This window comes from Merops nubicus, unplaced genomic scaffold (genome assembly GCF_000691845.1).
Source record: "Merops nubicus isolate BGI_N331 unplaced genomic scaffold, ASM69184v1 scaffold26322, whole genome shotgun sequence".
NCBI classification, from domain to species: domain Eukaryota; kingdom Metazoa; phylum Chordata; class Aves; order Coraciiformes; family Meropidae; genus Merops; species Merops nubicus.
Window position 1 is genome coordinate 19,806 of NW_008593237.1, and position 14,148 is coordinate 33,953.

The window sequence follows — 14,148 nt, forward strand, 5'->3', positions numbered from 1 at the left end:
AGATGCTTACAAGCAAGACCAGAGAACAATGGCTAAATTTATTCTCCGATTCTTTCTGAAAGGAAAAAAGCCTCTTCACTGCTTCTGACTAATAGGAATACCCACTTTCTACTACAATTTCATTTTTCTCTGCAGTTTCTTTTCCATTCATTCAAGAACTAGCAACACTTAAAAATCACAAGCTTATCCTTCCCTTCCCCTTTATTTCCACACCCAAAATACCTCAGTCCTATCACAAAAAATTACACAGCTGACTGGCAAGCTGGGATCTCCCTGCTATTCCAGGGCAACAGATAGACTCACTCCTCCTTCGACAGCACAGACAACTGAATCTCACATCTCATGCCTCACAAAGCACTTGCTCTGGTAACACAGAGCGGCCTGGAGACCTCGCCGTGCTCCATTTACACCAGACTCACAGATTCACATCACATCCAAGAACACACCTTGCAGAGCTGACTTGAGATTGAGGTGATGGAAGGGTCTGGAGAAGGCTCTGCCACCACCTTCCTACTTACTGCATGTGCTTCTTCCAGATTGGTTCCCCAGCAGACACTGGGGAACTGCTGGGGAACACAAGTTAAGCACCAGTAGAAATTCAGTTGATCCTTTTCATCTTAGGGAGTTACAATCCACTGCCTCCAAAGCTTTTTCTTGCTGACAAATCAGAGTCAGAACAGAGTTTTTCAGTCTCTGGGTCAGTCCAGCTTAGAGGAGGCACTGGGAAGGGCTACACTCCTGCAAGCCCAACGTCACCACCAGCTCCATTTCAACTGCTGTGCTTTAAAATTCTGACAAAATCCATCAGTATGGACCAAATGCTTGCTCTCAATGTTTGGTAGGCAGCTGCAGGCTCACTCAACAGCCTGAGTGGGAATGTAATGAGTGACCACCACCATGAGAACAACGTGAACTATTCCAAAGACAAAGCAGACTTCCAAGTCCTGTCCTATCCCAAAAATATACAGGTTGTCCCAGAGAAGAGCACCAATCCTCTCACTCTGCTCTTCTATCATCAGTTATTGTGCAGAAGATAAAAAGTTAATCTTTAGAGCACCAAAAGCACCTCCTAGATGATCATCATTCCTGGTGTGCCTATGGGACGGATAAGAGATGAAGAGGAGGAGGATGGATGTGTTCAGGATGCCTCTGCAAGAAAACCTCTTGCCACATCTAGAACATTTCTGGAATGTAAAGTGAAATGAAAGTTGTTAACACTCTGCTCGTGTGTGCTCTCTACTCCATCAAACTCTGGGAGGAGTGGGGTAGAAACCAAAAATATGTATTTTTAAGTTGCCGGTTTACCTGTTGCTGATTTTGTGTCTGTGCTTGTGAGAAGAATGTTCATCCACATTCCCAAGCTACCTAAGATGACTAATCAAATATAACCAAACCCTGGCAACACCAGATGGTGTCCCCACGACCATCCACAGCTTTCCTCCACTGCCACGCAGCTCTTCCCTCTTACTCTCCAAGGCACTGAAAAGTTTGGGTTCGGTTTACCAGGGAAAGATGATCTTCTGGCATAAACCAGGGAACACCCAGGAGGAAGGTCAGGGCCACACTAGTGTGAGCTGCAGAGTACATTCATGTGTTTCATTAAAGCTTTTTAAATCCATAGCCCTGCCTCTTCTACTCCCCTTCAAAATGAGACAAGATCAGCAATCAGAAGAACAAAGGGATTTAATCATGGAATGAAATCACTGGGTTTGGCCCCTCAGACATGCCCCTGGACGCTCGACCTCTGCTCAAGGACCACATGTGAGCAACTAGAAACTAGACAGTTCTCAGGTTCTGCAGCAAACTCTTCTGGAGAGGAACCCAAGATCCTGGTTACACAACCAGGTGCGCATAAAAACCTTCGAGTCCTATTACCTGCCACTTACTCATCCAAGCAGTTCTTAGGTAAAGGAAACAAGTGCTGGACTTTTACTACTTCAAGAGAGAAATACCTGCCCACTAAAACAAATACCAGGATGGTAACACTGTCAGGGCTGCAGCACTGCTAGATGGAGTCCATGTTCCCTTCCCTTCCGAGGAGTTTAAGCTCCTCGCAGGCATCAGCACCGACAATTACAAACCTAAGATGGGGACTAGAACATGCAAGAGAGATCCGTGCAGTTTCCTCACTCAAAAAAAGCAGCTGAAAAGCCCATTCTTCCAGGCTGGCTCCTGACAAACTGGTGGAAGCTGCCGGCTCTAGCTGCACTGCAGGAAAAGAGCATTTGGAAAGGAGGCTGTCAGGAGGAGGGGCTCAGTGTCACACAGGAAATTTTACTCCGACCGCAAAAATAAGCTGCCGTTCTAATCCACCTGGGGAAACATAGGTGAGCCTGGTGGAGAGCAGGTAGACAATCAAGAGAGAGGATGGCAGAGAGAAGCACTGCTGGCTGTGCCACATTCCTGCAAGGGGAGACCTTGCAGAACAGCCAGCGCTGCTACCGCAGCAGCCATTGATTTTTCAGAGGTCGATACTCCACTCCCACAGATCTCCTCGGCAGGAGCTTTAATCACATCTACTGCTCCTACCCTCCGCCACCCCGCCTCCTCTTCCCCCTGCAAATAAAATTAAAACCCAAAAAAAAGGGGCAGAGGGGAGTGCAAAAGGGGCTTTGCTCCCCCTCCCAACACGAACAAATTTCATCTCCTCGGTCTTTGGAGAGGAGGGATTGGAAAGCTGTAGTTGCAGCACCAAGTACAGGAGGAGGAACATGATTCATCCACCGAACAAGATGTCGCCGAAGGGAAAACCCACTGTGTGGAAGGCCAAGGTTCCCACCCGGGGAGTGCTGGGTGCTGAGCTCTCCTGCAGGGCCCTGGGAAATGCATCAGCGACCTCTCCAGAAGAGGGGTTCCATTTAACCCTTTGAAAGCTACACAGCTCCTAAAAAAGTACTCCCAGGTTTATTTAAATGTTGATAGAACAAAGTATTCTAAGCAACAGCAGTAAATGCTGAACTTTTGGCTTGGTGGAGTGCCAGTTTGGCTAACTCAGAAGGTGGCCCAGTCATCTGGCGTTGCCTCATGAAAGGTTAAAACCTCCAGCTTCAATGGCAACACTGACCCTAAAACAAGTCCTAGGAAAGGAGCAGGGAGGAATGAAGGCACAGTGAGCAGCAACATCACAGCAGCATCTGAGGATGCTCTCAGCAACACCGATGTTTTGGAGGGTGCTGGGGATGCAGGGGGACCTACAAGTCGATCGCGTTGATCAGAAAGGCTGGTCTGACATCAGGCCTTGGTGAGAAACTAGCGTGGGGCTCAGGTGACAGACCACAAACCAGTTATTTAAAGAGCTTTTGTTTTCCTTCCAGAGGTTTTTAAGTATTCTAACTTCAGTCTGAAGACAAACCTCAGATCACATAAAACCCTAAATCACCTAAGAGGCAGGAAGGACCCTCTCACTGTCAGCCTTCAGGATATTCCAATTCCCCAGCAGTGCTTCCTCTGGAAGGAGCTTTCCAGACTCTGATACGTTCAATTTAGACTCCAAAGCATTTAGTCATCTCAGCATGTGATTATGCCACCATGCCAACCACACGAGTTAGGGTGGGCAAAGAAATGCAGCAAAGGCAAGAGTCGGAAATGATTTAAAAATTAACAAGGCCCCTGTTCAGGGCAATACTTTGGGTTTTAAGACGACTCAGCTTTTAGTATTGTCAGCAGCCTCTTTGAAACACTTAAGAGTGACAGAATCAATTTGTAAAAAATCAGAAGGAAGGATGATTTTAGGAGAGAAAAGGTTTCTAAGGCATCGAGTGTTTGTAAGCCTGATGAGCTTGGTGGTCCTCTTGCTGAAGAGACAGCTGAAAGCTGGCAGCTCCTTCCCAAAGTCTGCTGTGCCTGTGAGGAGGCAGTGATGGAGCAACACAAGGGGCTACCCCTGAGCCCCCCGACACTGCCAGCACCCCTCGAGAAACCAGGTCCAATCAAGAACCTGTCTGCAATACCAGACCCAGGTACCGCTCAGGGTGGGACAGAGAAACTGAAGACACACTTGGAAAGAATGAAGGAAATTCTCCTGGCTCAGAGCAGCGAGCATGCAGGGGAAGAGGCACCATAACCATGGAAACCTGGCCCAGGCCAGACGCTGACGTGCGCCTGGTGCTCCCCCCGGGGTCAGGGCGACAGAACAGTCCTTTCCTAGAGATGTCACTTCAGGAAATGCAACCTTTGTTAAAACAAAATAATGAAATAAAGGTTTCTGTTTTCCTGGGTGAGACAGGATTCGAAATCAGAATAAAAAACAGTGACACAACTCTTCCTGCAATTCCCAGGACTCGTTTGAAATCCCGGTGTGAACCTTGCCCCCGTCAGGGCGTGGGCACAAGCCCATGTGAGAAGGGAGCAGGGCAGCCTGAGCCCTGGGTCCCTGCCATGCCCCACATCTCAGCACCATGTGGAAAGAGTTTTCTCCGTGGCATTTATGACCACGCACCTCTCCAAGACAAGTCAATCCAGCACGCTGAAAGGACAATAGCAGGGAGACGACTCCTGTAAGCTGAAAGCTCAGGTGTGGCAGCGTTTAAAACGCGTGCAGCGCTGTCAGCCACAGCTAAACACCTTCATTTACCCTGCAAGGCTCCACGCAGCAGAGGAAGGTCACACCAGTGTGGACTCGCCCTCCTCTGCAGTGTGGGACCTCTGGCAGGGTGAGATTTTGATGGAAAGGGAAGAGGATGAGGCTAATGTACATGACTTCAGACCGAGAGGCTTCCGCCCATTTCAAGGGTCTCCAATGACACCGAATCAGCAGGGAAAAGGAAGTGAAAACCTGGTTTCCCTGCCCTAGGAGAAGGAGCTCCTGGGAAGGCCGTTCAGCAGCAGAGGGTCCCCTCGGCGGGCGGTGGAGCAGCGCTGGCCGTGGGGGCTGCGGCAGCGCGGGGGCTACGTGCCACAGAGCACAGGCCACTGTCTGGGATCCCAGCCCAGCACTGCTCACCCTGCAGCAACTCCCCGACTCCACAGCGGCCCGCCAGGCCTGGAGGAACAGCCCATGCTCTGGGCCAGTCCCCGCAGCCCACGGGTCACCAGCTCCTCTCTCTGCCCCCCGGGTCCCGGCTGAAGTGGGTGCCGAGGAGGGGCGAGGCCGGGGGGCAGGGGCTCCGTGCCAGGCGTGCAGGCAGGAAGCAGAGCTGAGCTGCTGGAGACCAGAATAGAAACAGGAAACGAGCACGGCGCAGGCTCCTTGGCCCCCCCAGGGCCCAGCTCCTCGGGGAGAAGGGCTCCGTGGAGCCCCCCTGGGCAGCAGCCTCCCGAGCAGCGGGTCGGATGAACGAGGGGTGGGAGGAGAGAAAATCGCCACACGGACAAATAGCAGGACACAGGCATGAAACGTGGAATCAGAGTGGTTTGGGCTGGAAAGGACGTTCAAGATCATCTAATTTCAAGCCCTTGCATGTCACTGGAGGTGCTGGAAGATTGGTCTGGCTTTGCGAGCAGCATTCCATGCTCTCCACTGTTAGCAAAATGTAAAACAAAAGAGATCAAGTGTAAAACAAGGCACAGCCTTCTCATGAATTCACACAGAAATGACAGCCACGGTCACACAGTGAGAGAGGCTTCAGCACAGGCACCTGGGTTAGGAAAAATAAAGGTTCTCAGCTCCTTGTATCACCATAACTTGGGCTAGAAACGCTGTGACTTGGGCTAGAAACCTTCATATCAGCACAAACTGGAATGCACCGATCTCTCTAATCCCAGCGTTTCAGGTACTGGGCTCCTGGGGGAAGCCTCCGGGTGCTGAAGTGTTTATCTGCATATCCCCTGCGATGCCCAGGCACCACAGCATGCAACCACCCTGCTTTGAAATGCAGACATCACTAATCCCTCTCTTAAGGCAAGCAATAAGACAAGCTCAAAAGGCCAAATACAAACCAAACAGAAGCAGGAAACTCCATATGGGAAAAGAAAAAAAAAGGGCTTGAAGTGACCAGCAGATTCAACTTTAAAAGGTTCTTTTCCCCTCCCCCCTCCCCAAAATTGCCCAAATGATTCATTTTAAGCTCCAAGAATTTTTAAGACAACGTTCATTTCCTGGGCTGCACCTCCCTCCCCAGCCAGGGCAGCTTTAAGGCAGTTTTTTTGCTGCATTTCAGCCTGTTGCATTGATTACTTCCAGGTCAGGGGATGCAGCTGACAGAGCTCAACTTTATTCCACTTCAAGGACCTACAGACTCCAAGTTGAAACGACTGCTCTGTAAGAACAGAGAGTCAGAACAGTGTCTCTGTGACAACCTCCAGTCTCCAAATTCAGAAACTACTTGACTTAAGAAACGAAGAGGTAATCAAATAAAAAAATATAGCCTACAACTGCTGGGGACATTCACAGAAGGGTTCTTTCCACACAGACCAAAACTCCACAGCCTCAGTCTTCTCCCTACATAACCTAACCCTGCTAAATCCATCCTGCAAAGACCCAAGACCAGAATGTACATTCAACAGTTAAGCACCAATCAGGGATTTGTTTTCAGTCTGTTATATTCCTTTCTGTCATTGACAAGACACTTTTCAGATCTAAAGTCAGAGATGAACCCAAGTGAAATGCAGCTAAATAAGCAAAACTGTTTTCTAGTAGTGCAAAAGACTAAGATTAAAACAATTCCCACCCCACATCAAGAAGAAAATAAATTGCCCACAACAGGGAATGGGGTTTCTCCCTCAGGCTACACAGTGCACTGACCAAAACAAAGAACATTCTGGGGTGGGAATTTTGAAACTTCTGTCCAAGCTGCCTCAGTTTGCTTCATTACATATTTGCTGCAACAAAAACTAGGATCGACCTTGCTGTTTCAGAGCTTCCAAAGTCTTGCCAGCATCTGCCTTCCTGGTTTGGCCAGAGGACCCAGCCCGTGCAGAACCTTTCCTGTCAAAGCACTGCTGGAAACAATACCTCTTACAGAAGTCTGAGGTTCCACACATAGGAAAGCTTCACCAAAGAAATCCCAGGACCAGTGAAAACCAAATACAAGCCAGTATATACCGGTATCAAATCAGATTTGCTTTATAAATGGCTTTTGGGGGCAACCTGGAAGCCCTAACCCAGGTTGCCCGAACTTGCACTCAGCTCCTTCAAGGCAACCCACAAGACAGAGACAGGCAAGATAACAATCTGCTGCATGCTCCACAATGAGAGAAGAAATTGCTCCCAACAAATCTTAAACTCCAGAGAACTTTGCAGCAGAACTGATTTGCAACCCAAACTCAAAGGGATGTCCTAGCACCATGTCTGCTTCCATTGTACCTGCTACCAGCACCTTCCCTGTCTAAGCAGAAGGTGATTAACAGCTGGAAATATCTGATTCCTACAGACTCCAAATCCAAGCCTCAAAAGGTAAGGACACCATGTAAACTGGATACAACTTGCCAGGAAGAATTCTTTGCTAAGGAGAAGTGACGAGGGAATCTCCTGGGAGAAACAGATTTACACTGAGGATTACTATTCCTCTATTACACCCAGACACAAAAAACCCACACTTCTCTCAAACACAATACCCATCTAGGTTTAGTTTAGCTGCAATCCTGACAGACTCCCCAGGGAAGCAGCAAATTCTTCTGAGAAAATCTTCACCTAGCCTGTTACAGGAAAGAGGATCAGCCAGGACACTCGTGGGGATGAATTACTCTGAGAGGCACTGGCGAGTTCAAGTCAGCAGCAGCAGCCTCCCCAAAACACTGCCAGTACAGACTTCAGAAAGGGAACAACAAACCAGGAAACCCTTGAGCTAGAACTGCCCACAGCACAAGCAGAAATGAAAAACCAGACATTTTGCTACTCACTTAGAAGCACACAGAGCATTAGAGAAATCAGTAACTTCTGATTTCTGACTCTGCTGCTGTTAGAAGTCTGAATAAGGGAACATCATCAGGAGAAAGTTTAGTTAGTGACACAAAAAGTCATTATCACTAAGATACTTTGAGGACCTCCACCCAGAACAATCAACATGACATTTCTCAAGCAGATCCTAACAAAGCCACAGGAGCTGAATAACTTGACAATGTCATCATCTAGGAGATCACCACCTCCTGAAATGGAATGGTGATAGGATCAGCCCAAGAAATATTCCCCCCCTTTATTGCTCAGAATTCCAGCATTAAAGCTGATGTACAATATTTATGTGTAAAAGGCATTGGGTACATACATTTAACACTTCCTAAGAACCTAAAAAGCAGCAACCTCCTTTTCCTGCTGGAGCTGATCTCTGTTTAATTAAAAATGATGCATGGCACAATTTGCCCCGATTCCAAGATATCCACTGTGCCCACTGAGGCTTGGCAAAGGGCTCAGAACTCCATAAAAATTGGAGGTCCACAAACTAACTATGCTTGTGTAAGTCATATATAATGGCAAAAGAGGGATCTAGGAATCCTCCTGAGTAGGATAAAACTTCCTACAACACACAGACTGAGCAATATAAGGAAGATAAAAAGAAATGGATAGCACCTTTCCATTAACTCTTGTTTCTAAGTGTCCCCAGGCCAAACTTTGTGCAAGAGATTCATCACTGAAACAAAGAGTTGGCTTCCACACACCTCAGAGGTCCTCCCTTCAAACTATTCCACAGAATCACTGCCTGATGCATTTCTCAATTTACAGACACGGGTGCTGGTTGTGTCCTACAAGGTCCTAACAAGGAGACAAGGAATTATGAAACTTGTGCAAGAATATGTGTGAGTTTCTGCAGGGGGCCTCCTTTTTTTAAAATTTTTGCCTACCAAGGAAGAAAAGGCCCAAAAATACACCAGGTTTGGGCAAGATAAAGACTGCTGAGCTTCTTAAATGCAAATTATTTGGTGCTAAAGCCAGGAAAACCAGACTGTGAATCTATTTAGAACAGAAATGAGCTTTACAGTCAGCCGGTTCTAAAAGCTGAAGCCCTTTTTTGCACCCTGGATTTCTCTCCAGCAAACCTCTAAAGCACCTGATCAGAAACTGGTGGACACTTCAAACTTTTACAGTGGATCATCACATTCCCTCCTTCCTAGGCCCTTCAGAGCAGAGATAGTTACCTTTTCTCAAACTGCTTGGGAAAAGGAAAAACTTGAAAGGGGCCAAATACATTTAACCACAAGGTCTAAAACAAACTCCCACTTGGTGCTGAGAAGGAGCCACTTCTGCTAAGCAGAGCAGCTAATTCCTATAATCTGAGTCAGAGGGCGCTGATTGGTAGGATTCATCAAGGCTTTATCAACAATGCCACGGAACAGGACTTCCCACCGTTCAGAGCTGGAGCAATTTCTTCAATTACTTCAGTGGCTTCACTTTTCCTACATTCTTTGCCAGAAGATGGGTCACATGGAAGATCTTGTGGAGAGGCAGAGTGGAAAGAAACATGCTATTTAAAAAGGATTTTTTCCCCAGGCCTCAGAACAAATTAAATCTTTGTAATCAGGGTCCAAAAGGAAAAAAAAAAAAGAAAAAAAAAAAAAGGAAAAAGAAAGAGAAAAGAAACAACCTACAACTACTCCCATTAGGTGGTCAGAACTAGAATCACTTTGTGTTTCGGGTGACAATTTGTACCCACAATCCAAAGGAATTATTTCAAGGGGCTCACAACAAAGCTGTTCTCATTGCTGAGAGCAAAAATAACTTTGCTACATACACAGCTCGCTCTCCTCAGACCAATCCAACTGCAGCTTAGAAAACTGACTTAGCCAGTGGCCAAATAAAAAAATAAAAGCTCACTCACTTCCTACTGCTTACCATGGAAGTAACCAGCAAAATCAGAACTCAGCAGCTCAAAACTCTTCCTCCGAGTCAGAGGCACAGCTCAACTTGTGCAAACTCACCTAAATTTTTAACCCTTCTCCGTTTTCTTGATGAAGTTTTAATCCAAAAGTTAAAAACTATCCTGGTCCAAAACCTGCTGGAACTGATCTCATACCCAACTGTTCACTGTACATACAACAAACAGATTTAGAATGCAAAAGAAAATATAATTCTCCATCTGTCAAGGAAGGAGCTCTCTGTGACTGATCTTCCTCACTCCAGGTACTAATAAACTTTCTTCTTCACCAACTGTTCAGTCAGACTGGACCAAAGCAGCTTAAATCAGCAGTATAAGGATCCAACAACACAGAGAGGGCACCGTGCTGCCAGTGTGCAAACCACCAGTGCTACAGTGGGCTACAGAACATGAAAATAAACCAAAAATGAGACACCTTCCCCTGGAGGTCAGGGTCTACTCTAGCAGCAGTCTGGTACTTCAGCCACTGCAAACAGAAATCTCAAAAAAAAATAAAATTAAATAAATAAAAACCCCAAACCAAACACCAAACAAACTTTTAGCTAGAACATGCAGACCAGAGTATTTAGGGTTAAAGTTTACTCTCAAATCCATTACTTTTGTAAATTACATTTAATCTCCAGTGGGAAGCCAGAAGCTAATGACTTAGTAAAAAGCCCAGGCAGCCTCCATCATTCCCATTTCCACGTGGAATACTACCAGTGCTAATTTATCCTGCTGTGCTTCTGATTGCCCTCGTCCCCCTTCACTTCCAGATCAGCTCACCACTCACCGGCAGGCTAGAAGGTCTGGACTGAAGATTCAAGTTCATATCTTCTTGCCCTTTACTGGAAGCCATTGAGGGAGCAGATGATGCCTGGGACCCAAATGAGTCTTGAGATAACTCCTGAAACATCAAGAAACACCAAAAAAAAAAAAAAAACACACACACACACACACAAACGGGAATAAAATAAAGACTCTGCTGGAACCACTCTGGTGTATTCTCACATTGTGGAAGAATTATGTACTCCCAGTGACATTTGCCCAAAACAGGAAATAAGGCAGCAAAGTGCTGGAGCCAGCACGCCCACTGCTCTGCAGGAGGACAAACACTGCTGGACAGGGACACAGTGCTGGGAGAAGTCATCTAAAACATGACAGAACAGTAATTCTCTGCCTTTCCTTTATTACAGATCTTAAAGAACAGAGGCTGTCCTGGGAGAGACTGCTCACTTAGCTTCTTGACCTTCTAACATCTTACGAGCTTTAAGTACTTCATTACACAAACAAGGCAAATGATTTCAAATCATCCACTTCTCAAAATCTACCTTAAACGCATTGCAAGGTTTGCTGGAAGGTCCCAGCCAGTTTTTCACTGTTAAAATATTATTACACCTTGCTGAAAAGAAATGCAATCTATGAAAAATAAAATAAATTGGCTTCATGATCTTATCTTCAATCCCATGCACTTGCTGCTTTATTTCTCCTCCTCAAAGCCAAGTTTTACACTGAAGAGCAAACTCTTTTGTCACCATCTACGTGTCACTCCGCAAACTGCGTTCTGCTATTGTGCTGAACCAAGGGGCTCTGGAGACCACCTGGAGAACTTCTGCAGGCCACAGCATGAAAACCATTCTGCTAGGAAATCCTTTAGACTGGTATTGCCAATGAGCAGCATTTACTCCACACTAGTCTCCAGAACTGCAGTTGTTAGCCTGGCTCAGCCTGTTACCACCACAATATCTCTCTCTAAGAGATACAGATCTGAACACAACAGAGAAGGCAGCACTTCTATCACCATAATCATTCCAGCCAGCTTGCTGACGTGTAGTTCAACCAATTTTAATGCACAAAGGAAAGGATTTGCCCAAATTTCTTTAAGAATTCCTTACAGAAGGCAAGCAAGCAGGAGACAGCCTACCTGAGGAGGGGGGAAGCGCTGCTGGGAGTACGCGGACTGCGGCGGCTGCGACTGGGGGTATGAGGAGGACTGCTGTGAAAGAGCTGAGGAAGCCGTCTGCTGGGTTTGCTGCTGCTGCTGGTAGGGTGACTGGGACTGCTGCTGGGAGTAGGGAGGCTGGCTCTGTTGGTGCTGCTGGGCCGTGGACTGCTGCTGAGGGTAGGGAGTCGGGGACTGCTGATGGGGCGGCTGGGACTGCTGCTGAGAATACGCGGGCTGCGATGTCTGGAGTTGGGGAGGTTGAGACTGAGGCTGTTGCTGCTGCTGATAAGAAGGCTGAGAGTGAGGGGTCTGGGATGGAGGCTGCTGAGAGTATGGAGGCTGCTGCTGCTGGGGATGAGGGCTTTGCTGGTTGTAATATGGAGTCTGGCTTTGCTGCCCATATGCACTCGGGCCCTGCTGTCCGTAAGGAGGAATCTAGAGGAGAAGAAGGCAAGAGTTAGGATGGTATTTTACATACACACACAGAGTTATGCTCAAGAACAACAAATTGTCACTACCTAGGCACTCCCCAGACAACAGCTGAAGTCACCTGTATATGACATCATTCTTGGTGGTACCAAAATGTTAATAGGAACCATAACTAAGTTTTTAGGGATCCCCATCTGACCACTCTTCAATGACAGCAACACTCAAAGGAAAGACTGCTTGTTCAAAAAAGAAAAAGGCAAATGAACAAACAAGGCAGCCTTCTGAATCCTGCAAACAGTCCAGCAGGAGCCACTTGGATCATGTAATGAGCCAAAACCAACCTAAAGTCCTTTCTTCTGCAGAAGAGCTATGTCTTTAACAGCACACAGAGGAAAGAACATCTCACTCCCCTCACTGTTTGTTTTTCCCATGTTTGATCCACTGCTCTGCCACTGCCTCCCTTGGAAGCAAGGATTCCACAGGTACATGGATCACACCTGGATCCACAGAGCCTTAAGAAAAACCACTCTACCAAAGCCATGGACTCCAGCACAGCTGGAGGTGGTTCCTTCAGAAGACACTGAGGCTCTTCTGCCCCTGCTGTAAACAGAGACTACAGAAGTTTGGGTGCTCTACCTGTTGTGCATATGAGATGCTGCCCATTGTACTTTGTGTCCTGCTTTGCATTCCCATGGGGTATCTCTGGGGAGTCTGTGGCCCATATGGCTGTCCTGGGTAGCCGTGTCCTTGCTGGGGCCCAGCCTGAGGTCCCTGCTGTTGTGTGTATGGGTTGTTTCCTCCATAGGGCTGAGGTCTCATCTTCCCCATCTGATCCATTGGGCTTGAAGGCTGCAAAGCAAGTTGTGACACACCATGTAGATCCAGCTGCACATTGGAATTGTTCACAAATTCCCCAAAACCCCAGAAGAGAACCTCAACAGGTTGGCGCAGAGCAGCAGAAGCTCATCCCTCCCTTCTCTGGTGCTAAGCCCCAGAGTTACAGTCTGAATTACAGGAGGATTCCTGCTAGGATGCTTCACAAAGAACAAACCCAGTGAGAAGTCTTTTGACACTGACATATCTCCTGTGGCCAGAGGACAGGAAAGAAGGGGAGAAGGATCATTAAGGAAGATCAAGTACCAGTGTGAGTGGCTTTTCCCCACAGTACATAGTAGTTTAATATCCAGATATTCCACAACAATGAAAACTTAGGCTGAAGATTTAAATATTCACAGAAACGCTGCCTCTTTCACATGTAACAAGGTCTCCCAAAACACTACAGGCTGTTAATTTACACTTAGACATTTCAATTAATCCACAGTGATGTAGTAATACTGGGCAGTGCTGCTGACATTCACAGCATTCAAGGCTGCAGTTCCATTTTTGCATATATACATGGATTTTTTTACATGTGCTTTGTGTCTGCTGCCCTTTGTAGAATAAAGGTTTCTAAATGCAGTTCTTTCAGATGCATGAAAACAAAACTGTCAGCCTTGAAAGTCAGGTCCCTGAGTTTTAGAGCAGACACGATGAGACGAGTGAATCAACACAACTTTCCTGGGACCTCCTGATCTGAGCTACCCCTGCCTGAAATCGAGACACAAGAAGAGTCAACCAAATTTCCTAAAAATACCATATACCTCCAAAGAGAGTCTTCCCACCTAGGCAGGTTGTTTTGCAGAGGAAAGCAAGGACTGCTTGGGTAGATCTCTAAATGAATCTCAGGCACAGTCTTTAACCTCCATCCCTCAGACAGAATAAGAATTGTTCACTGATCTCCTGATGACCTAACTAATACCAATTAGATGTTTTTCACCAGATCACCATGACAATGGACTCTCTATTACACCATTCCTTCCTGCAACTAGCCCTAGGGTGGTATTTGTACAGATCCACCCTCTCTTGCTGAGATCAGGTGCTTGAGGAGTGGCACTACAGGCCTGCACAAGCAAACATCACACAGAGCCAGCTCCTGCTGGAAACCCAAAACAATCCTGGAGACCAGAACAGTGTTTCACTCATGTTTGCAGAATCCACCCTCCCAGGAGG

General features: G+C 46.9%; 1 protein-coding gene across 1 annotated transcript in view; it reads right to left on the reverse strand.

Annotated features, from left to right (window-relative positions):
• LOC103768260 (AT-rich interactive domain-containing protein 1A-like) overlaps positions 1 to 12,945 on the reverse strand; it is a gene marked incomplete at its 3' end in the record, with an annotated part of 32,747 nt that extends 19,802 nt beyond the window's left edge. The window contains exons 1-3 of the mRNA XM_008935401.1: positions 12,736 to 12,945; positions 11,650 to 12,105; positions 10,519 to 10,632 (exon numbers count right to left, since the gene is read on the reverse strand). Of these exons, the coding sequence (XP_008933649.1) occupies positions 10,519 to 10,632; positions 11,650 to 12,105; positions 12,736 to 12,936 (771 nt within the window). The remainder of the gene's footprint in view (positions 1 to 10,518; positions 10,633 to 11,649; positions 12,106 to 12,735) is intronic.
• Between the last annotated feature and the right edge of the window lie 1,203 nt (positions 12,946 to 14,148).